At 40.1% G+C, this 22,670-nt stretch overlaps 1 protein-coding gene across 1 annotated transcript in view; it reads right to left on the bottom strand.

The window, feature by feature from the left end:
* LOC121943375 (calsyntenin-2-like) overlaps positions 1 to 22,670 on the bottom strand; it is a 260,798-nt gene that overhangs the window by 142,879 nt on the left and 95,249 nt on the right. The window contains exon 2 of the mRNA XM_042486899.1: positions 15,755 to 15,877. Within this exon, the coding sequence (XP_042342833.1) occupies positions 15,755 to 15,877 (123 nt within the window). The remainder of the gene's footprint in view (positions 1 to 15,754; positions 15,878 to 22,670) is intronic.

Raw genomic sequence — 22,670 nt, forward strand, 5'->3', positions numbered from 1 at the left:
TGTAGATATCATTGTTGGGAGTTCATAATACTGTTAAAGCTGTGCATAATACTGTTAGGTTGCAAATGAGTCAGTCATATTTGTTTCTTCTTAAACATTTAAAGAAAAAAGAACTTGCAGATCTCCTAAATTCATCATTAGCAAAATCTTCTGTGTCGTGATCAAGTTAAGTCATACTATCTCAGTTAACTGAAGCTGCTAGCACTTAGAAAGAAGAAGGTACTTTCACTTTTCATTTTTAAGTTGCACCAACTTCACAAAAATAAGTAAATGCAGCTAAATTTCAAGTAAACGTAATACTTCGATATAGAGTAAATTCATATTTATAGTTATATTTTCTTTCCTTTTCCAAGACAATCTGTTTCCAAGAGTATTCTAAGTAAGGTTAACTTGTCAGTTAAGTTACAGTTTATATATCTTAACAAACCAGTTTCAGCCACATTTTAACACTTCACACAGTCAGATGCAGGTACGGAGTAAGTGAAACACAGTTTAAATGCCCACCGCTGGGTTCTGGCACACAGATACTGTATAAAGGCGAGAAGCATAAGCAGTGCTGGAGCTGATGCAAAAACAAAGAGAGACGGAGCGGAAAAGACAGACAAAAAAGTCTTAAGTGGCCTGCTCGTACAGCCCGAAGTCATTCCTTGTAATGCCTTGCATCTGTCTCTCACCTGACATATACCTTTACTTGTGCTGTACCTCCTGTTGCTTGTGCCTCCATGCATGCCTCCATAAGGCCATAACCATACACATGCCCCAGGCAAAGAAGGGAAAAAGAGTAAGATGAATAAAAGGGGAATCCGTACGGCGCAATGGAGGGAGTTCACTGACTGAGGTTTAAAAAAAAAAAAAGTTCTATTTTTATTTTTGGTAATGGAGCATTTTACAACTATGATCCACACCCAAGCGGTCCATTTGTCTGGGAGATAAAATTTTTAAGATCTGCTAAATAGCAAAGTGTTTCAACAAACTGAAAGCACTGAAATCAAGAGGTGGTAAAGTCGGTGACTGAGGAGGACTTGCCGAGAGAAAGCAGAGACCTTAACTGGAGCAGGGGATGAAAGTATTAGAAGAGAAATATAGGAGTGGACAATAAAGGAGGACAGGCGTATTGGGGAATGAGCGTAAGGGATATGTACAACAATATCTAACAAAAGCAGCTCTCTCCCTTTTTTTCCCCACTCCTCCGTGGTGTATGAGTGTAGATCACCACTATCTCCTCCTGAGTTGCACCCCCATTTTATGCTCCAGCGGATGACAATAATTTAAGCCTCCCGATATGCAAATGTCCTTAATTGGACTGTCACAAGTTCCCAGGCATCGTCAACTTTACAAAATGACTGAGGCTGGGAGCAGATTGGATTTTGGTGGCCAATCTTGTACACTTAATTTTCAGTAATTTTGCAAGCGTCTCACCACGGGGTCCTGCAACATGCCACTTACAAGACTATCTATACCAGCTGGAAAAATAAATAAACTAAAGAACTCTGTCTTGTCATTTTCACTCGCTCCCACCTCTCTCTTTCACTCTCTATACCCAATTACTCCCATCTCAACCAGGCCTTTCAATACTCATGCGACTCATCTTGTTTGTACCTTTTAAAGCCTATGACTGGGAGGCTGGAGGCAGCAATTTCACCCCCCCGGAGGCTCCTGTTGTTCCCATTCTGTCAGATAACTATATTTTCTTCTGCACTCAAAAGTCTACCGTGTTTAGAAGAATACGTTTTCTCTGCCCAGCACAAATATAATGGCTTTGTTTCTAAGGACTGGGTGCACACATTCGTGAGTGAAGTCAGGAAAATACTGTAATTTGTGAGTATTAATATAATGCTCATAATGCATGAATATTCCACAGGGTTGTAGCGGCTGTGTTTTCTCCGAGGGAAGAGCAGCACCTTGTTGAACTGTAGAGGTGTACAGCCGGAAGCATCCATCTGCGTGTTTATTAGTTCAGGGACAGAAAACTAAAGCAGCTCATGCAATATAAACCTAATGCATTTAATGTATTCTCCTCTCAGGTAAATAACCTTGAAATGCAGCCTGCTGGATATTGTCTGTCATCTGGAGTGATCCGAAGCTATCAATTATCCCTGATGCTCTCTTTTCATGTCTTGGTATAATCTTTGTTTATTTAAAACATGCCTTTTTTTTTCTTTTTTTTTCTCCATGTTTGCCAGACGACCATCAATAAAAATGCAAAACAGTAAGGTGTCAGGTCTGTGTGCATTTTTCATTATAAAACAGAATAGAAAATCCCACCTTACATATAACTTCCGCCCCCGTGAGCCAATCCATTTAAAGGCGTATATTAACCCTGTGAAACCTTCGCAAATTGGCTTGAGTTCTTTTCAAACACAGAAGGCATGGGCAACAAAAAAATAAATTACCCCAAAAATAGATATAATGTAATTAAGAGAAAAAAGTATCTCAAATTAGTTACAAAAAAAGAAAAAAGTTTTTTAAAAGAAAGGGAAAAGTGCTTTAAAAAATTAAATAATAGCGTAAAATAATTTCAAATATGCAATTTTGATGATTAGTTGATTAGATGAGTTCTATCTCTTGCTTTTTTTCGTTTTCCTTGACATTTTCTCTAGATGTTTTTTTCCTGTTTTTTTCTTAATATATTTTTTATTTAAATCTAGTAATTGGTGGAGCGTTTCTTACGAGGTTACTCATCGCACACTTTTTTTTAAAGAAATCGCTCCAATTAGCTCAGTGTTCAATGGTCTAATTACTTGTAAATTACTCGTAAAAGACGTCTGAAAGCAGCACAAGAAAAGTAATGTCCCCCAGGTTTCAAAAGGTTAAAGAAAAACAAATGTAAAAGAAGTTGTCAGCACTCACAAATAAGCATTTAATACTGTTTATCGATACACAGCAGCAGACAGAAATGGACACATTTCAGCCGTCGGCTTCCTTCAGCGTAATGGTGTCACTGTGGGTGTGACTCTATCAGACAGAGACCTGGTAGTAATTGAACACCAGCTGGTACGAATCAACATGCTAATCTTAACAAACAATATAAGCTTTGAAAACAAATTCCTAATATGAGAGTAGGCAACAAGAAACTAATCTTTGTTCTAAATCCATTAAGACAAATATAGATTATTATTATCTATATTTGCCACAACTCTATAGGACCCCTAAATATTATATATATATATATATATATATAATTGCCATAAGCATGGTTCAAAAAAATGCATGTATCCTACATACAGTATGTACAACTTTACACGTCTCCTATAAGTCTACCTAGTATGATAGGCTACTTTGTCCTCCATCTAAATTCATAAAAAAACAGGACAACTGTAGTTCCTCATTCAACCCTGCAGGTTACTCAGTCTGAATAATGTATCCAGTAAGCCTCTCTCTGAAGACATTTCTTTTCTCCATCACCTCCTCTTAATAATGGCCTAAAAACCTCGATGTCCATGAACCTTAGCGTACAAACTCAATGGCCAGCCGAATTAAAGTTTCTGGCTACAGGAGATTTTTCATCGCTATTTCTGATAATATTCTAGTGTTCTAGTGCAACTTCTTGAGCCATGCTTATGGCAGTTAAGGGGGTCGCTTACATAGTTATTTTTTTATTACCTGATTTTTGCTATTTATGTTATTCTTAATATTTTATCAAAAGGGATTTGTTTGATGTAACTGTTTTCTTCTTATTATTTATACAAGGAATTTAATATACAGGCTTATATAACTGCTGTTTGTATGTTTAAAATATTTAGGGGTTCTATAAGGTTGATGCAAATATAGAAAACAGTAAAGTATTTCCCTAATATTACTTATTAGATTGTTGTTGTTATCTGCAGTTGACTTTCATGTAAGTGTATTTTTCTCATCATATTTATGTGTAAAAATATGTTTTTTCCTGCAATTAGGTCCTATAATCCGTATTTGTCTTCATGGATTTAGAACAAAGATTAATTTCTTGTTGCCTACTCTAAACTTATGAATTTGTTTACAAAGCTTATATTGTTTGTTAAGATTATCATGTTGATTGCTACCAGGTCTCTGTTTGGTAAGGGTCACACTCAGAATGACACAATAAAGCTGAAGAAAGCCAAGGGCTGAAATGTGTCCATTTCTGTCTGCTGCTGTGTATAAATGAACAGTAATAAATGCTTACCTGTGAGTGCTGACGACTTCTTTTTACAATTGTGATTTCTGAGTCGGCACCCAAAATACTTTAAAGGAGTGAGCGCGCCATTTCTTTTGTTAAAGAAAAATAAAAACATTCTTTCACCATTTCACCAGTTATGAGGGATTGTTAAATCACATGACACTTTTTTAAAAGGTTTTTTTTGTGCAATTTATCATAATTTTGTGTATTTTTCCTTCAGCAATCATTTCCTTCCGTTCTCCACCCACCCAGCCTGAATTGAGTCTTTGATTTACATGCGAGCTAACGTGGAAATTATATAACCCACGATGACATGTGAAAAAAAGAAGATAAGATAAGAAGCTGAGTTTGATGAGGCTTAAGTGAGCTTCTGACTGCGATCATCACTATGACTCCCCAGCGTAGCTTGGGGTGCACAAATCCCCCAAATTCCTCATCTCAATTTGAAAAAATCTATGCTATTTATTAAATGTGAATGAATAACAGAGGAGGGAACGAGCAATTTTTGCGGCAATCTCGCCGTCAGGTGATTAAGGCCACGAAACGTTCAGTGGAATGATGTTCTAATAACCTCTACGCTCTGAAACACAGAGGGGAGGGAGCATCCTGGAATTAACTACATGGATGTGGGTGAGGGATTAGTATTAAATTTAAAGCTCGGACTGTCTGTTTCTATCAAAAGTAGATTTTCCTTTGATTCCCACGTTCATTTCTCCATGCTCTCCTGGGTATTGTTTAATAATGGCAGTTCATTGCTTTTCTCACTCGGTGTGACAGACAATTTCTTGCCCTTGTGTGAAGACTGTACCCATTCAATAAAAATCAAGCAAGTGAAAGAGTAGAGGATTAATAAGTTAGTACCAAGGTAAATTGAGAAGCCGAGTGGTAAGTCACTGTGGGTTGCTATGGTGAATGCTTTGAATTTTCCACATTGCTTCAAAAAAATCAAAAGCTGTTGCGTCTGTCTACCAGGAACCTGTCATGGAAGAAGTGTTCTCATTTTTTACTTCAGTAAAAGCAGAAACACCACACTGAAAAAAGCAAAAGCGACACATTAAAAATCACATGTTGGATGTTTTCATACAGTTTTGCTGTTATTAGGTGGTCCCTGTTTATTTCAGTTAATAAAGAATGTTCACTTTTTTTGGATAATCCATCTATTTTGGAGGCATGCAAGTAGTTTTCTTCACAAATTCAAGGTAATACATGTGCAGAGTTATTAATATGCAAATGGTCATTTTTCGAATGAAGTCCTTCAAGAATTAGGAGAATTTTCACTACATTTAATCCTTCATTTTATCAGAAAACTCAAATTCAGAATTACTTAATATGGAAATATAGTTTTCGATGGACAGAAAGGGTATGAAAAGCTGTCTGTTAAGTAGACCTTACTAAAGCTGTCAGACAAATGTAGTGGAGTAAAATGTACAATATTTGCCTCAGAGATGTGGTGGAGCAGAGGTAAAAAAGTTGCATTTTGCATGGAAAAACTCGAGTAAAGTACAAACACAGTAATTTTACTTTTTTACATTCCACCACAGATCTTGACAGATCAAACTGACGTTTACTTCAGAGCATTATGTCATCAATTTAGTCTGACCCACACACGCAAATACACACAATGTGGCTAAAACTTGTGTGTCTGCTCCGTATCTCTCCAGCTCCAAAGAGGAAGCAGAAAAACTAGGTAATGAAATGGTAACGGGAGAAAAAGTGGGGGTGGTGAGGAGTGGGGGTGGTTGGAGCTGTCAAATATCAAAGAGAAAGGGAGGTCCTGTTTCGGCAAACAGACAGAAAGAGGACTGGAAGTCAGATGGCATGCATGGAGATAGGACTGGGAGCCAGATCAGAGATAGCGCAATAAAAACACAAGTATCTGAGGGTAGAGCGGACCTTGAAATTTAAGTTGTATATCAAAAGCGGCGTCAAGCTCTTTGAAGCGCAGCAGTGATGTTCTGGCAAGTGATGAATGTGATATTGACAAACTGCTTAAACATGGATTGCTCTCACGGAGCGCTGCCTCAAAAGTTGAACTTCAGTGGGAAGTCTCTGAAACAACATCCATCCTCTCTCTCTATCAGACTGTGACGACTTGGAGCACACTTTTGATTCACTTTCTTGTATGTTTGTCTCCCAGGCGGAGCAATGGTTTGTTGACACTTTAATTAGAGGCTTGCAAGCTAATTGTAAACAAATTTACCTGTGGCATATACATATTAACACGAATTTGCACCTGAAAAACTGAGGTCTTCTCAGCACATTGTGCAAATCACACACTTAATCACACAAGGTATTTCGATTTATTATTCAGAGCAATGGCATGACAGATGTAGTGAACCACAGTGTTCACTGTATGTGTTATACAGTTTAACACCTTATGCTGCTGTTTAAGATATACTGTAGCTCACTTCATAGAGACAATTTGAGCAACATTAATCAGATTTACTGGCCCCTCTGCAGTGGAAAGTACTTTCTGCATTAATACACAGGATAGAGGTGTGTCTCACAGATGCAGCATTCGAGCCACAGCGTGCCACTGTGACAATGACCCCTGGAAAACATAAAATGTCCTTTATCTCCCATAACATTAAGGCCAGGGTCAATTTTCTCATTTTTTGTCTCAAAAGATATTTCATGATTTAGCAAAACTACAAAATCAAACACGTGGCTGTTATCTGGTAAACATGCATTATACACTGAAAGCTGTGTGTTCAGTCAAAGATAGTTTGCTGAAGACAATACTATACTATTTAGATATAAAATGATAGTTAGGATTGTGTCTTTTTTCTGTTCAAAAACCATAACACAGTGATAAGTCAAGCACTAAACAAGCAAGCATATTTTTTTATGCCGCTGACGTTGTAGCTAGATAACAGTCAAGTACTCTTTGTGGGACCTCGCACATTCTGAGCCCTGGGCAAGCCTCCCCTGGCACGCTTCTTCTTGTTTTTGCAAAGCACCTCAGATGGCTTTTGCCTTTTATTTTCTCCTACTCTAAAGCTGCTCTCACACTGCTGCGCAGTAACCGTCCGACAACCACGCTGACAACCACCTACATGCAAGAGCTTTCTCCAACAGGTGCCTCAGTGAAAACATGCAGTAGTGTAAGCTAGTTTATAGCTGCATACTGTAGCAACATTTTTCCATATTCATACAATTAACCAGTCATCTGAAGTTTTGTAGAAATGTTATCCCAAGCCCAGTTTTTTTTTTTTTTTGGTTTTCCATTTAAGTTGCTAGCACTATAACTCCTGGTATACAGATACCAAAATGATCAGTTCCTCCAGCTTGTCTTCTTTCTACCTCTGTGATGCCTTGACCAAAGCTGGTTTGCAACCGCCAGAAGTTCAACACGGTGAATTTAGCGCAGCAGAGCAAAATCTGTGTTATGTGCACATGGTCAGTAACCTCTTCATAATCCTGCCACCATGTTGGAAACTGCTACCCTTCTGCTACTCTACCCTTAGGACCGGGTGATAAGGCTAAAAAATATCACAGTATTTATAGGCTATATTGCGATACACAATATATATCTAGATATGAAATCTCCTCAACTACTGTATAGTCTAAAACACAAAATTATGCAATGAACTACAGATACATTAATTTAAAGAAAGTTACTACTGTCATCGTAAAGTTTAGTAAAATACTGTTATTAAATTTAAATAAAGCATTGGTATAATTACATTAAAACCAAACCAATGGTGATTTTATTTTGAAGCATCTGGCACATCATGGTCCAGAAGTGATGATGTTTTTGCTGTTAGCCTGAAGCTTCTGGTCAACAGTTGTCTTTAGCAGTCAGTGTAAAGTTAACCTGATACAGCAACACCGTTAAACATGAGGATTCATTCAATGAGAGCTGTAAAACAAACTTTCCACATACACTCCACTCCACCATTTCCGGATATATTTATTGTACAAAAAATGGGCTGCTGCCCATGTTACCTATAGGAAGATCCAGAACTGCAGTGCTGACCTATAGCTAACATTACTGGATATTTATGGTCAGAATCCTTCAGTTATACTTTTAGGAAAATCGCATTAAAGGGATAATGAAAAATCAATTTTAAGTATTACATTGTAGCAAGCTATAATCACTAAATGTGAGCTACTATACAGCTCACATAACACCTCCGTGACAACTCTAATGAGGCTTTAAGTGGTCAAATCTTCAAGAACAAAGCTTTGATATGTTTCTACTGTCAACAGGGCCACGATACCCTCCTTGAAAAGCAGAATATCAGAGTAAACAGAAGCAAATGCACCCACTTCAGACATGGAGCCTCACAAATCAGTTTCTGATTTCAATAGCAGTGATTGCCTCAGTTTGAAAGGAACCTCGTCACTCAAGTATCCCTGCCTCTCAGTGCAACAAGGAGGTAGTTGACTGGAAATTTGGCTAAATGGCATTCAAGAGAACCTAAAATGTGTTCCCCTTCGCTTCCTTTTGAAAGAACAAAGAAGTGAGTTGCAGCACTAACTCCATTTGCTCCCGTGCCCCCTCCCCTCGCCAGTTCTGTAACTCATCAAAAGACAAAAAGCTAAAAGCCTAGAAAAAAATCTCATTACAAAGACTATTTCCCTCATCTGTGTGGTTCAGTGAAGAAGCAGATTGCATTTCAGTACTTCATTAATAAATGAGTATGTGAACAATGGTGGAGTGATGGCTCCATTGTCTTGAAGCCAAAGTCTGAGGCACTCTGAAGGCCAGGAGCGAGATAGTCATTATGCTGCCTGTGCTTTTCAGCTCAAAAGTCTGCAGAAACAAGTATGAATAACAGTATCACTGAATAACACTGCTCGAGTTTGACTTTACAGCTTTGCTGTGTTAGCATTTAAGTCTTTATCTTGGACAAACTTTGTTCTGTCCATGTGTTTCTTATCAGCACCTTGTGTAAGTCAAAAATAGATCTAATTAGATGGAACCTTTTCAAAAAGAAAGAGCTGTCATCTGTGGGAAAATGGTGTGCTTGCTTTGGACAGTGCTGTGTCTCTTGGAGGATAAAGGGCACCACTCCAACCCCTGAATGCACTGGAGCTGGATGAAATCTGACAGGTGGAAATTATTTGAGAAAAGATGAAAAAAGAGTGTGATCGCACAAGAGGGAGGGAAGAAAGCGAGGCTTGTTCCAGGTCAAAATACAAGCAAAATGACTAAAGGAGGAAGGAGGAGCTGAACTGCGGTGGGAGGAAAGCCTGAGCAGAAAGCACGGGTGGATTAAAGGCATCTGACAGCCCTGTTGTGGAAAGGACTATCTCTCCACAAAATTATTTCAATCTGTTACTTTTTAATCATGGTTTTAAGCAACAGCTTTGAAGTCTGGGATTTTCAGGGAATTGACACAGCGGCACCTGCTGAGAAAAAAAGTATGAAAAAAATCCATAAAAAACTGTTGCCTTATTAAAAGCAGCCCCCTGGCCTCTCCAAATGTTCACTCAGCTCATGAAATGAGCTTTAAAAAGCACAAAGGCTCTCTCATCAGTAAGCTTCTTTTTCAACTTCACATCTATATTTTTCAATCGCGATAGGCTTGGATAAAAGTAACTTGTAGTTTCCATTTATACACTTTGACAGAAGATGATTTCATTTTAGACTCCACATTTATGAGAACACCACAGGGCTTTTTGCATAATGTGTGACATTTTATCTCACAGAACTGATAAAAGTGTAGGACTCTAGCTAAAACAGTTTAACTAAAACAGGTGATTGACTCAAGCCTCATCCCAACTTGGTAGACATCGCCACTTAGTCAGTGCCATCCACATTTACATATTTCACACCAGGAATCCTCCTGCATCTGTTGACGTTCTGAAAAACCGTGTCAATTTTCGCCTGTTGAATGCATAGTGTCCTTTCAAGATAGCATCCCTTTTTACAGGATAAACTCATCATCTGATCATCAGAAACATACTACCACATATTTATCTTAAAATAAATGTATTACATCTGTTAAAACACCTTTCATTTATGCTTACATGTGCAGCACAAGCACATGATTAGGTTCAAGCAACAAGATTAGATTTTGAAAAAAAAGCTCAACATTCATAGGGAAAGTGAACATTTGGGCTCCAGGGTGAAAGTCCAAGGTCTGATGAACTTATCTATTATCTCACCCGTCCACTATATAGGGACTTTCCAGCTCTCAATAGTATGTTGTTGCCAGCAGTATTTAGAACAACTAACGTTGTCTAGTTGTGTATCATACACAAATATGAATATCAGGAAAAGTTGGGTTTGGACTGAATGCAACAAACCACGAGAGGATCTCCACCAGTGGCATATGCCAAGCAGCCAGTCAGACCAGAGGGGAAAAATGAAACCAAAAGCACCGGACAAGAAGAGGGAGGAGAGCCTGCATCAGAGCGAGGCTTACCCAACTTGGACCAAGAGCTGTTCCTCTACCAAGCCTTTCCCTGGCTAATGTCCAGTCACAGGAGAATAAAGTTGATGAGATGTGAATGAGGCTCACTGAGCAACTGGAAATCAGAGACAGCTCTGCACACATCTTCACAGAGATATGGTTAACCACTAACATCCCAGATCGAGCTATTGCACTACATAGGCAGACCTTGTTCAGAGCCAACAGGACACAATATACTGGTGCAAATTTAAAAAATGCACTGCGGGAATACTGTGATGCCATCAGTGGCAATATGCACTATCAACTGGATGGAATCATAGTTGCTGGTGATTTTATTCAACTCATCCTTGAACTCCAAAGATGTAACAAGATCAAAGATAGATCTACCATGTACCTTGTAATAGCAGATGCATGCAACTAGTTTGTATCACATTTTGAACATACTTCCTTAAAAGAGCTCCACAATACAGACAGAAATAATGCAATCAAAAATTTAATAACCATCACTGGTCTCCCCTATGACACTCAGATAGTTTGATTTGCCTTGTCAATGTGGGCATATTTTATAAGCATTTAACAGTAAGGCATGGTCTTGTCTTCTACAAATAGATACAGTGACTGTTCCAACATTTATCATCTCTACTCATGAAGTTATTTATCTCACTTTGACACATTTATCTCATCTGTGAACCACACAACATATTTCACCTTTTCAAACAAACCCCTCTCATTCTTCTCGTTAATAAACACGTCGCAATGTTCATGCTTATCCACCTACATACCGTACTGTGCTCACCACTACCGTGCTAATGAGATACTTTTCATAATTAGCTTGAGATCTGTTTCCCAATCAGACAGGCAGTGAGGGGCTAATTAATCACAGCACATTAGCCAGCCTGTATGTTTACTCATATCTGTTTACCTTGCTTTATGGCAGTGAATGGCGATATGATATTGCCCAATGTTTTTGCCGTAATGGGAGGCTGTTTGATTCTCTGAAGAAAGCCAAGGTCAGAGATAATTGATTTTTTAGCAGAGCCCTAGAGAGGTACAGTTGAGTAAAGCAGTAAAATTAGAATTCAGAGACATTGTTTGTTCAGACATTAGATGAGACAGCAGGAACAGGCAGATTCCTGCTGTCTGCCTGACTTCTTATTTGCAGCGAATGATTGTAGAACATGGGCAGAAATAAAAAAGTAAATCATCCCTTTGTCAGAGTTTGAGTAAAGGCAATGACATATGACATACCAGAGGCAACATAAAGGGTGAAACTGGTCTTATGAACCTGTCCAAAATGTCACTGCTGTTGACTGAGCAGCATGCATACATGGGTCACTGGTGAGAGATTAGCTGCGCTTTCAAGCAAAAGCCACAGAGCTCTGGGGGCCGGTAAAAGTAAAGGATTGACACATGAATATGCGATGTGCCGTGATGCCCACACCACAAGAATATGTGTGGTTGTCAGTGTTTGTGTGTGCTGTTGAAAGAAAACCAGACATGACTGACAGCAAGCTAACCTTTGTCAAATAATGACTCTCTATGCAGCTTTTCCCCATTAACCTTGTTAACCCAGCAGTTTAGAAGCCTAGTCAGTGCAGTGGTGGCAGTCTCCTAAAAAAGCCACTTCAGTTTAATAACCTAATGGACCACTGAGCTGGTCCCACTCATTATCCAGCACTATGGAGTTCAGAGTACACTTGAAAAGGCAGCAAAGTGAATATTTCAGAATGTACTTTGCATTTGTACATCAATAACGTTTAGCTGCTGCTGTCAGCCACAGTTAGCACAACCGAATAACTTTGAATTCACATATCATCGGTAGTAAATCCTGCACATTACATTACTTTGGCAGACACTTTTGTCCAAAGCAATATACCACACTTCAACACACCAGCCTTACTTATGATTTGCAGATGCCCCACAGTATAATCTGAGCTGCAGCCATTAATAGTCAATACCTTTGATTCTGTTTCCACCACATTAAACCTCCCTTGAGTGATGTCATTCCATTAATCATATCAAGCAGATGCAAATGAATTCTCTGATGCTGGTTTGTAGCTTCCATCAAAATAAGTGCTGTGGCATTTTTCTTTAAACTTTGTGACAAACCCCTAGCTAACAAAGATGTATTCTGGATGGGACAAATGCACCAATCCAAGTCCAAAGGACTTTTTGATCCTCAAAAATGACACCTTTAATTAAAAGTTCTTACATGTACTGTATGTTCCAGACTAGGACTAAGTAATATGATAGGATAAACCATGATGCAACTAAAGAAATCTGTCCACAGGTAGATATTTGGCAATACCCTGTCTGAGGAGAGAGCTGTTCTTGGCGGGGTATGCTTAGAAAATCAGGGCTCTTGTGATCTTCTGCTCTCATGATTCTCACATGATCTTATTAATCCAGGTGCTTTGCAAGGTGGTGCAATTTTGGCAGACATAGAGGAAGAGAGTGAAGTTTTAAATATTAAATCTGTAGCACTTATGTTGTAAGCTGCCTGATGGTTGATGGAGAAAGTAGCGTGCCCTTTACATATATGTAAAGAGGCAGAAACAAAATGAGACTAGTCTGTACAAGTCGTGCAAACATCTCAGAAGACAAAATGGTTGGTAGCTGTTTAATAGCCTAACTCAAAGAGTGACAGCACTCACTTTGACTCAAAGCTTGTTGGTTTTGGAAACCATTGTCAGAGTGATGTTAGGGGAAGGGTTCCTGACACTGAATATTTGACAAGCACTGGCCCAACATCCACACCTCATAAGGGTGTGGATGTTGGGCCAGTGGATGAGCATCACACACAGGGAACCCTGTTGCTTTACATTGCAGAACGTCAGTTCAGTGAAGCTCTTTTAAAACCATGACCATGGTGTTTGGAAAATCTTAACCGAGTGTCATTGCCATACATGGATAATGTAGAAATAACTTATTTTCGATAAACATTTGCATGACCATCCAGAAATCTAAATATAGCTGCTCTGAGGTTTTGCAGAAAATACCCAATATTCATACTCTGTCTGGTGACAGTACTTTTTTCTGCACCATATAAAGCCTAGGTTTACATCACTTTGGTACTTGACTTCTATTGCACAGCTTCGACTACATCACTCCATGTAAAGCTGTCACTGGAATGGAATAATTCAAGTTGTCAACTGACTGAGTTTGCGTTGGCACTTGTCAGCTAGTAAAATTGTGTGTTGTGACAGACTAGACAAAAGAAAATGCTCCAGACAAGTTTGCGCATACACATATGTAACTCAGTTCATGAATAAAAATTAGGCAGAAAGCTTAAAATGTACAACAAAGTGTATTTCCTTGATGGTGCAAAAAGTAGCTTACAGCTGTTTGTATCATCTCGTCTTTGTTTTTAAGGGTGAGACCTGCACACATTGTCAGACGTACCCATGCATAAAACAACGAATCCATCTATTCTAGCCTGTTTCACTCTTCCTGACATGCTGTCTGTGTGATTTTGAGGCTTGTAGCTGCTGTAATGGCTGATGTCAGTCTTTACCAGCTTTCTGGCACAGCTCTGCCACTGTTCCTGTTGTTCCAGACCAGTAAGTGTGGTGACCGTTGCACCCTGGTCGGCAGTCAGGGGGACTGACTGAACAGGTTTTAAGCGATGTAAAATACCAGCAGGGAGTAGGTTTGTGCTGGCCTATGGGTTGTTTTCTATTGAATTAGAGTAGTGAGGCTCTTTTTAGGAGGCACAGATGGAAATTCATGTTTTTAAATGACATATTAACATTGATTCTGAGTTCAAAATGTTTGCTTGGTGTAGATTAGTAAACAAAACCTAATTACAGCTTTGAAATGTGTACAGTGCATCACACATGGTGTGAATGTGCCGAAGCAGGTGGTGATTTTATGAGCTTATAAATGAAGGTGTTTTCTGTGTATTACAGTTCTTGCCATCACTAATTCAGCAGTCAGTCAGACGTTGCATGTCTGTGTCTTAGATATACTGTAATTAAAACCTGGCTGGCCAAATTAATGAGGCTTAACCGCTACCTGTGCACTTCCATGGCACTCTGCCCCGGCAATTTGTTGGAAGACATCAGGATTACTGGATAACTGTCTCTACCTTGAACTGCATCTGCCTCGATGGACACCGCTGCTTTAAGAGGCAGTGAAAAGAGGGTGACTGCTGCAGTGTGTGTTTGTATGTGGGTTTGTTTGGGTAGCTCAAAGGTGCATAGGGAGGGAGGTGTGATACAAAGAAATATGTGGGAAGTGGTGATGAGAGGAAACAAGAGAGAAATGAGAAGTGATAGAAATAGCAGGAAAAAGAGGAACAGTGCTGTAAGACAGACTGGTGATGTTAATGTTCTTGTTTATTAATAATTTAGTGAGAAATATCTTCTCACATATGAAATCTAGGAATGCCCATGCGCTCTGTCCGCTCTGTGTGTGTGTGTGTGTACTTGTGTGACTGTCAGTCTATTGAGAGCCAGAGGACATATGCTGGTCAGCCAGCTACCCTCCCTACTGTCTCATCATTTCCTCTGTTTCTCCCTGTAGGGTGGCCATTACAGTGAGCCCCCTCAGGCCATGCCACAGCACATGCACACACTGTAGCAAACAATGAGAAAATGTTTTAGTAAGCATACACACATGCACGTTTGCACACCGACACTTCCTCTTCATCCATCCATCCAGCCCAGCTCGAGGGCCTTGGTGAGTGGGCTCCAGCCCCTCACAGCAGCCCCATGCTAGGGCCTTGGCCACATTAGCACCCTGGCGGGAGATAGGCTGGCTGTGGCTCGCCAAAAGCCTGCAGCTAACGTCCTCCCCCAAGAGCTGGCACCCTTTAGATGAGCTGGAATGGTCACAAAGTGGGAAGAATCTAATCCGGTTTGACTCTGTTTTTTCCCAGTGTCCTTAGCCACCATGGGGCTTATTTAGGCCACTTTCCACTCTAAATAAATATGAAATATGAGTCCTGTATATGATGTGTGCTCACTGGGAATTATTGGATTAAATGGTTGCAGGGTTAAGAAAAAAGAAGCTGTGATGCAGCAGTTATAGTACATGAAGCCAATTTAAGCCCCTTCACAGTGATATCACATGACAGCTTTATACGGGTTATATCCTTAGTGTAAGTATATCCTGCAGCTATGCTTCCCTGTGCAGATTAACACCTGAGTCATTGTTGACTGCTTCTGTTTGGTCTGAGTTAGCCCGCCTTCATCCCTGTTGCTTTGATCACCCTCCAGTTGACAGCCATTAGAGTTGAAATGTACCATACCTGCGTAGGGGATGGGGGCGTCTTTGTCCAGGGCCACCAGAGGAGGATCAAGCAGAACGATGTCAGTGTTTTCAGTGATCACCCCATGGTATGATGTCTCAATCCATGGCTTGTGTTTGTTTACTGTGGAGACAGAAAGCAAAGATGTCAGTGAAATCCCTATGCTACCAGACTTAACATGCGGATATACGTCTTCAACTTAATTTTACAAATAAACAGCACTGTCCACAAATAACCAATTCAACTTTGAAATGCACACACAGACAAATAACTGCAGCGGGAATATATGCGGTATTTATTCTGTTCTTGCCTAAAATCCTCCAGCCTCAGCTTCTACGAGACATTCTAATTTTGCTAATCTCCCCCCGCAACCTCTTTACTCTCTTTTGTTCTTTTCTTCCTTCAGACATTCCCTGCAGGTTTCAAAGCACAGTGCCATGCTTGATCAATGACCACCACTGTGCTGCCAGCCAAAAACTGTATCCAAGGCCAAGTCAAAACAAAGTTCATGAGCTGAGGGCCTGATTAAGGGCCCATAATTGAGAAACAGCTCCCCAGGCTGTGTGCAGCACCATGCCGACCCACATGCCATTTGTTTACCATCTTATGGTCAAAAGAAGAAGAAAGGGATTGAAGAAAAGAACCGGAACCCTCAAGTCATTCTTGTGCTTTTTAGCTGGGCCAGAAAAAGCCACAAATTTCTCTTTTTTTCAGATTTAAGTTCAAGTTAAAGTTGGTGGACTGAAAATGACACAAAGCAGTGCTGTAATTTCAGTCCCCCTGAGAAACATTGCTTTAAAAATTTTTTAAAAAAGTGGTTTAATGGGGAATAAAGTGCAAAAGCAACAATTACACTCCACTCAGCGAAAAGGCAAACCAAAGAAAGTGGACTTTCTAAGTACTAATGAAGCAATCATTGCAGACTACTTCAATTATTCACTGAATGTCAGTAAAAGCCACTTGGCAGTGCTAAAATGTGTACTTTCCAAACAACCCAGACAGAAAATGTTGCCAGACATCATACTCTAATTTGAGTACAAAAACAAGACATCAAAACTGATTAAACAGCACTCCAGCCAGGGGATACTTATGCAATTGCCGGAGGTTATGTGGTGCAGATTTTGATTTGACTAAAAATATGTATCAATATATTTGGGTTTAGGAGAGAAATAAACATCTGAACAGAAACATCCATATTTGTATTATGATCTACAATAAATCAATTGTCATAATAATTTCACACAGACTCCGCCCTTTACCATACTCTATGGGTAATACTCTTCTCCAGTTATGAGAATGCATTCACCTACTAAATCCTGCATAAAATAGCCAACGAATCAAGATGTTCCTACCCAAATATATGTGGACCTGACAGCATATAGGGCAGATCACAATGCTATCCACCATCATGTTTTCTTCAGCAACTGTGAATTGTCCACTGCTCAGGTGTTCCTCACCTCAATTACTGTATCTAGCCCAGGGGCCACAAACTGCTGCTGAGGAAAAAACAGAACTAATAGAGAGCTCTATGTTCAAGGACCTGCAAAAACCGCAAAATTTAGAGAAGGGACACAGAATGATACAATGCAACACCTGCATTTAAAAGAAAAAAAACTTTGCTGTCATCATCTCTACCTAAGGGCCCCTTAGATGGCGGGCAGCATCATAAACTACCTCATATAATGTGGGGTTGGTTTGTATTCAGGTAGGCACATACTGACTGGCCAGCTAAGTTTAAGCAGTGGGTGAATCCATGCCAATAATGGGAGGAGACTATTATACATAAAACTCCAACAGTGCTAATAGAACAAGGGTTACGACATTGTTACCTTCGTTACCAGCTATATTACACTGTCTACACAGCACAAACCTCCCACAAACACACATTATACCCATGTTTCGCTTCTGAAGGTGCATGGAAACTAGCAGGCAAGCTTACAGAAGTCAAAGTAATTAGATATACTGAATGGATGCAAGGTTTTAAAATCATTAAAAGAACCTCATATGTTTTCCCTGGGAAAAAAAAATTGGTAGGTGGTATGACACAATAGAACACACTGCAACTACAACAAACTGCTTGTTAGGATACAAGATTAAGGACCAAATATAATTGATTTTAGCACAAGTTGTGCACTTCTGTTTTTGAGGACTCTGGGTAGCTGTGAAAAGCTAATAAGACCTGGGGAACATGCTAACACTACAGGGATGCATATTCATGAGTGTCAGCCCAGAAAGCACAGCTAACGCCTCGATACAGTCAGAGGAGATCATTTACAGGGGCAGAGAGATGGGAACACATTAGTCTATTAGGACATGATAAATATGCATGAGTTTGCTACAACGGTGAGGGGTAAAATGATATTGGATTACAACTTTAAATGTCATTTTAGAAATGGATAGCTCACTGACGCTGCTGGGCAGGAATTTCAAAGGGACATATGATTTGTGTAGGTCATGCTTGTCGCTGCCAAAGTTACTGCAAAGAGACACAAACCTGTTCTTTGTGGAATGTGTGATGCAGGTACAAACTAATTAGCACACAGGCACGGTATTTGTCAGATCTAGCTCAGGAGTTGTACAGCCAAATTCATACAAAGTCACCTCAGAAAGTGCGTTATCATAAGGGAAAAATTGAAAGTGAGAAATTTGGAGGAAAATGAAAAAAAGCTAATCTCGTCCTCCAACTTGAGACAAGTGCATAACCCCAATAAATGTGTAATACAGGCTATAGCGCTATTTGAGCACAATGCGTGACAGCTAATGAGGAGTCTGGAGAAATGAAGGGGCTCGTCTTCAACTTCATATTCAGTCCTCTCACAGCTTAGAAGCCCTTTTGACCTTTAAATCCTTGATGTTGAGGTTTGTGCCGCTCACCGTGACTACTTAGCAGTGTCGAGCTGACCTAAATGTTCTGTTATCAACATTGAGGAAATGTTCCATTGTGTGAGTACAAAGCAATCCGGCTGCAATGCTATGATACAGCAGTGAAAACGGAGGCCCTGTCTTGTTATGACATACATATAACGCAAGTGGCAGACAGCAGAACATGACAATTTCATCTGATGGTATCTCCACGCAGGTGACCTTTGTGATATCACTAGTACACAAGATGGAGTGCATCTTTCCATCAATCAGCCTGGCCTAACTGCACTGCCGCTGCAAGTTAATGATGTCTCAAAGCCTTACCGCTTCCAGTGTGTGTGTGGGATGGAATGGGTTTTCACCAGGAGTGATGAGGGCATTAAAGGAGCGTCCACCTCCAGTAATCGCAGCAGTACCTCGATTGGGTGCCACCTACATGTCAACCCCATCCCCCAACCCTCACGTGAAGCACATTCAGTCTGTGAAAAATACAATGCTGTCTTACTGGAATATGGTCTTTGTACTGACAGCACAAGACATGCCCCTGAGTCATTAACGCAAAGTGGATGGATGCACTCTTCTTGCAAATAATGCAGGCTACCAGAGGTGAAGAGGTTGTGGAGGAGAAGTGTGGAGAAATGAACAAGCCACACCATCAGTTCCACAGATTCCCAGGGGAAACATTGCAGACGCTTACTGCGATCGAACCCTCGGCTGCAAGCGCTAATGCCTTGACACTAAGTGATTAGCTACATACTCCTCCATGGCGACTTGAATCAAAACTAAACACTAGTTAATCCCTTAATCAATATGAAGGGAACATGACACTCTGCGCAGCCAAAATCATTTCACTCTGCAGGTAGAGTCGGAAAGACTCAGAGTTGCTCTCTTTGATAAAACTCTTCAAGCTTTTGAGCGCCACTGACACACACACCCATGAGAAAATGTGTCCTTTTGGCATTTTGATTGAACTGTGCGGCGCTCAACTACGACTCAGCCTTCAGGCTTCAGACAGCCTCTAATAGGATGTGTGCTTTAGAAAAAAATCAGCCAACACACACACACACATACACCTGGAGAGAAAAAGGTGCTCTCCAAGTGACCCCAATTTTTAAAAGCAAACACCTTCATTGGCTACTAAAAGCATTCAGTAAATGGCATGTAATAACCTCTGTTTGTGAATGGAGGGAGGTCGATTTGCTGGCGTCTTATGAAACCTCATGACTAAACATGACAAGCCAAGATGCAAGGGCTTTTTACATCCTCGGGACAGAATGGGAATCAAACGTGCCATTTTCTGTTTCATGTGTTAACTAACAGAGGAACTGCTCATACGAAAGTCATTGTTGTGTTTGCTTATTCAGACCTGAGCAGGGATTCAAAATACCATGACCTTTCACCACAGTGTCACACAGGGAAAAAGCAGCGGGGTGAATTCTGTTAACTGGCTTCAAGGCAGACGAGACAAAATCCTTTTACTTTTTATGTATTTACTTTGTATCTTTTGGAAAGCCTGTAATCTTATTTTTTAACCTTTAACTTTATATATACATACTGATTTTATGTAAACAAGAGTAGCTTTAGGTGTTTGACATACAGTGTTATAATGTGGCCATATATGTTAATGTTAAGATACCAGTGCAAAATGTAATGCAATACAGCATAACTTTCTTATCATCAAAAGTCAAAGAAAAGTCTTGTTAATCTTTAAAAATTGTTTGTTTTTTTAATTTTGTTTGACTTGATTGATTTTGTTCCATGTTAACCCTGTTGAATTGCCTTTGTTGTTACTGTTGTGTCTCTCTTCTGCATAGACTGCCTAATTTTAGTAAAAGACCATATTTCCAGCAGTGCCATACTACTTTAATTGTATGACTTACATGTCAATGATAACCATTTCTTATAATTTTGTGTTTTTACAAACGAGTGGAGTTAAAGGCCACAGAATTATTTTTGTTCCATATATCAATTCAATTACAGGGGTTGAGCGGTACAGTTATCAACCCCGTACAAGCTAATATAATCAGGATGTGTGACAGCTGAAAGGTGGACACCGGAGCTCGGTTGCCCTTTACTGCTGGCTGCTGGTCAGTGGGACTATCTCCCTCCTCCATTTCACTGCCAATTAAGCCCAGAGTCGTGGATTTGACTTGAGGCTCTAGTGCTATAACAGCTGATTAATCTCTGACCAGGCAATGGTGCACCACCAGATAACTGTGCTGGCGGGTCCCACCTCTTAACGGGTGGGCACTGCAATCCGAACAGACCCTGGGGGGACAGGGGGGGAGGAAGAGAAACAGTTGTAATTAAAAAGAACTCTGTAGGAAATTAAACTCTGATTGATAAGGTCAACAAAAGGGGCTGTGATGAATACATCAGCATAATGAAAAGTAAACGTTGCAGAGACAGTTAGCCATTACTGCGACCAACAGGCAATTACAGCTACACAAGCTGGGAGCTCATGCCAGCTCGGAGCGGCTCAGAGATGCCCATCAACGGGTCACTGCAAATTATTGAGAAACATCCCCACTCTGCCAACATTGAGTAGGGGGTGGGGTGTGCGGTCTAAGCTTGCTTTTTCGTTCCCCTCAGCCACTCCATTGTAACAGTGATCCGTGTCTTCTTTGAACCTTGGAGATCTTTGCAAATTGTAATCTCCTCTTGCACTCAGTGCACTGGCTTTGTGCTTCACACAGCGAGCTGACAAGAACCATCTGCCAGGAAAGGACTTTATTAAATATAAAAGCTTCTAAATAGATTTCTCATCGAGATGCATTGAGTCCTCAAGTTCCTGAACACTGATTTTGACTTAAGATCAGTAGACCAAAGGGAAGTCTGAAAGCTTATTAAAGTGACTTAACAAAGTACATGGCCATTTTATTTCCCCTGCTAATTTATAAAGTATTAAAGCTGAAGTGAACATCATTTTTATCTGTACAGATTTATGGATATTAAAGATGCATTTAGTAATTTAATATTGCACTTACATAGAGCTCTTGCATGAGTAAAGCTCAGAAAACACTGGATCCTACAATTCCCGTTATGCAACTCAGGATCTGTATGTGGGCCCTATGTTGGTAGTAAATGGGCTGAAAAATGGGCCTTACATGAGACTGACCACAGGTTCCACATTGGCCCCAAGGCAATTGTTGACGTGGGTGGGTTTTATCAAGTGAGCCCCAGATAAGATTGCCATTTTTGGGTCCCTTGCATATCTGTGCAAGGGACATAATCCATAATCCTCCCATGGTGGTATACAACTACAGTCACTATGGAGTGAGCAAGTTGTTCACTCGCTCTCTCAGCTCTCTGATGGTCAATATGGCCAAGTTTACTTCAGTTTTTCAGAAAAATGGAATGACACTTATGATGGCAGAGAGGACAAATGCTGAGAAGTCAAGCCTTAAACTCCATGCCCTCAGTTTGTTTAATATTTGAAATTTCAAGCCCAATTCAATAGAACTCAGATGACATTATCCCTCAAATTACATAATATGACCATGGAATAACGAAATGTCATGAGTGTAATCAAGAACAAAGGAAAATGAAGAACACTTGAAACTATTAAGGAATAGCAGTGTCGGGTTATTTAATTTAAATCAGTGGATCACATAATAAATAAGAAAAACGGTTGGAACTTGAAAATAATCTACTTCCCTAAAGCTTGGTGCTGAAAACAGATGAGAAGTGAATCTCAGCTTATTTTCCCATTACACCAATGTTTGCAATGTTAAATACAACAACAGAACCAAAGCGAGGATCAAACTACAACAGCTGCCAAGCTCAACAAATAAATATGAGGAGGGCTTTGTGTGCTCGGGTAGAATACAGGTGAGTTCATTATCCAGTCACAGCGTACCACAAAGAAAGTGTGTTCCTGCCAAAACACCTGGGTCACAGAGAGGCCGCCCCCTCCACAGTCCCCCCCAGACAGTGACACCCTGACCTCTGCTGTGCTCTTTACAGAGCTCCTTCTGCTGTTGTCTCAGCTCAGAACAGTGTCTGGAGGACATGCAGTGGAAACTAAACTTCACACTTTCACAGCATCTAAAAA

The sequence above is a fragment of the Plectropomus leopardus genome, chromosome 5 (assembly GCF_008729295.1).
Source record: "Plectropomus leopardus isolate mb chromosome 5, YSFRI_Pleo_2.0, whole genome shotgun sequence".
In the NCBI taxonomy this organism is placed as follows: Eukaryota; Metazoa; Chordata; class Actinopteri; order Perciformes; family Serranidae; genus Plectropomus; species Plectropomus leopardus.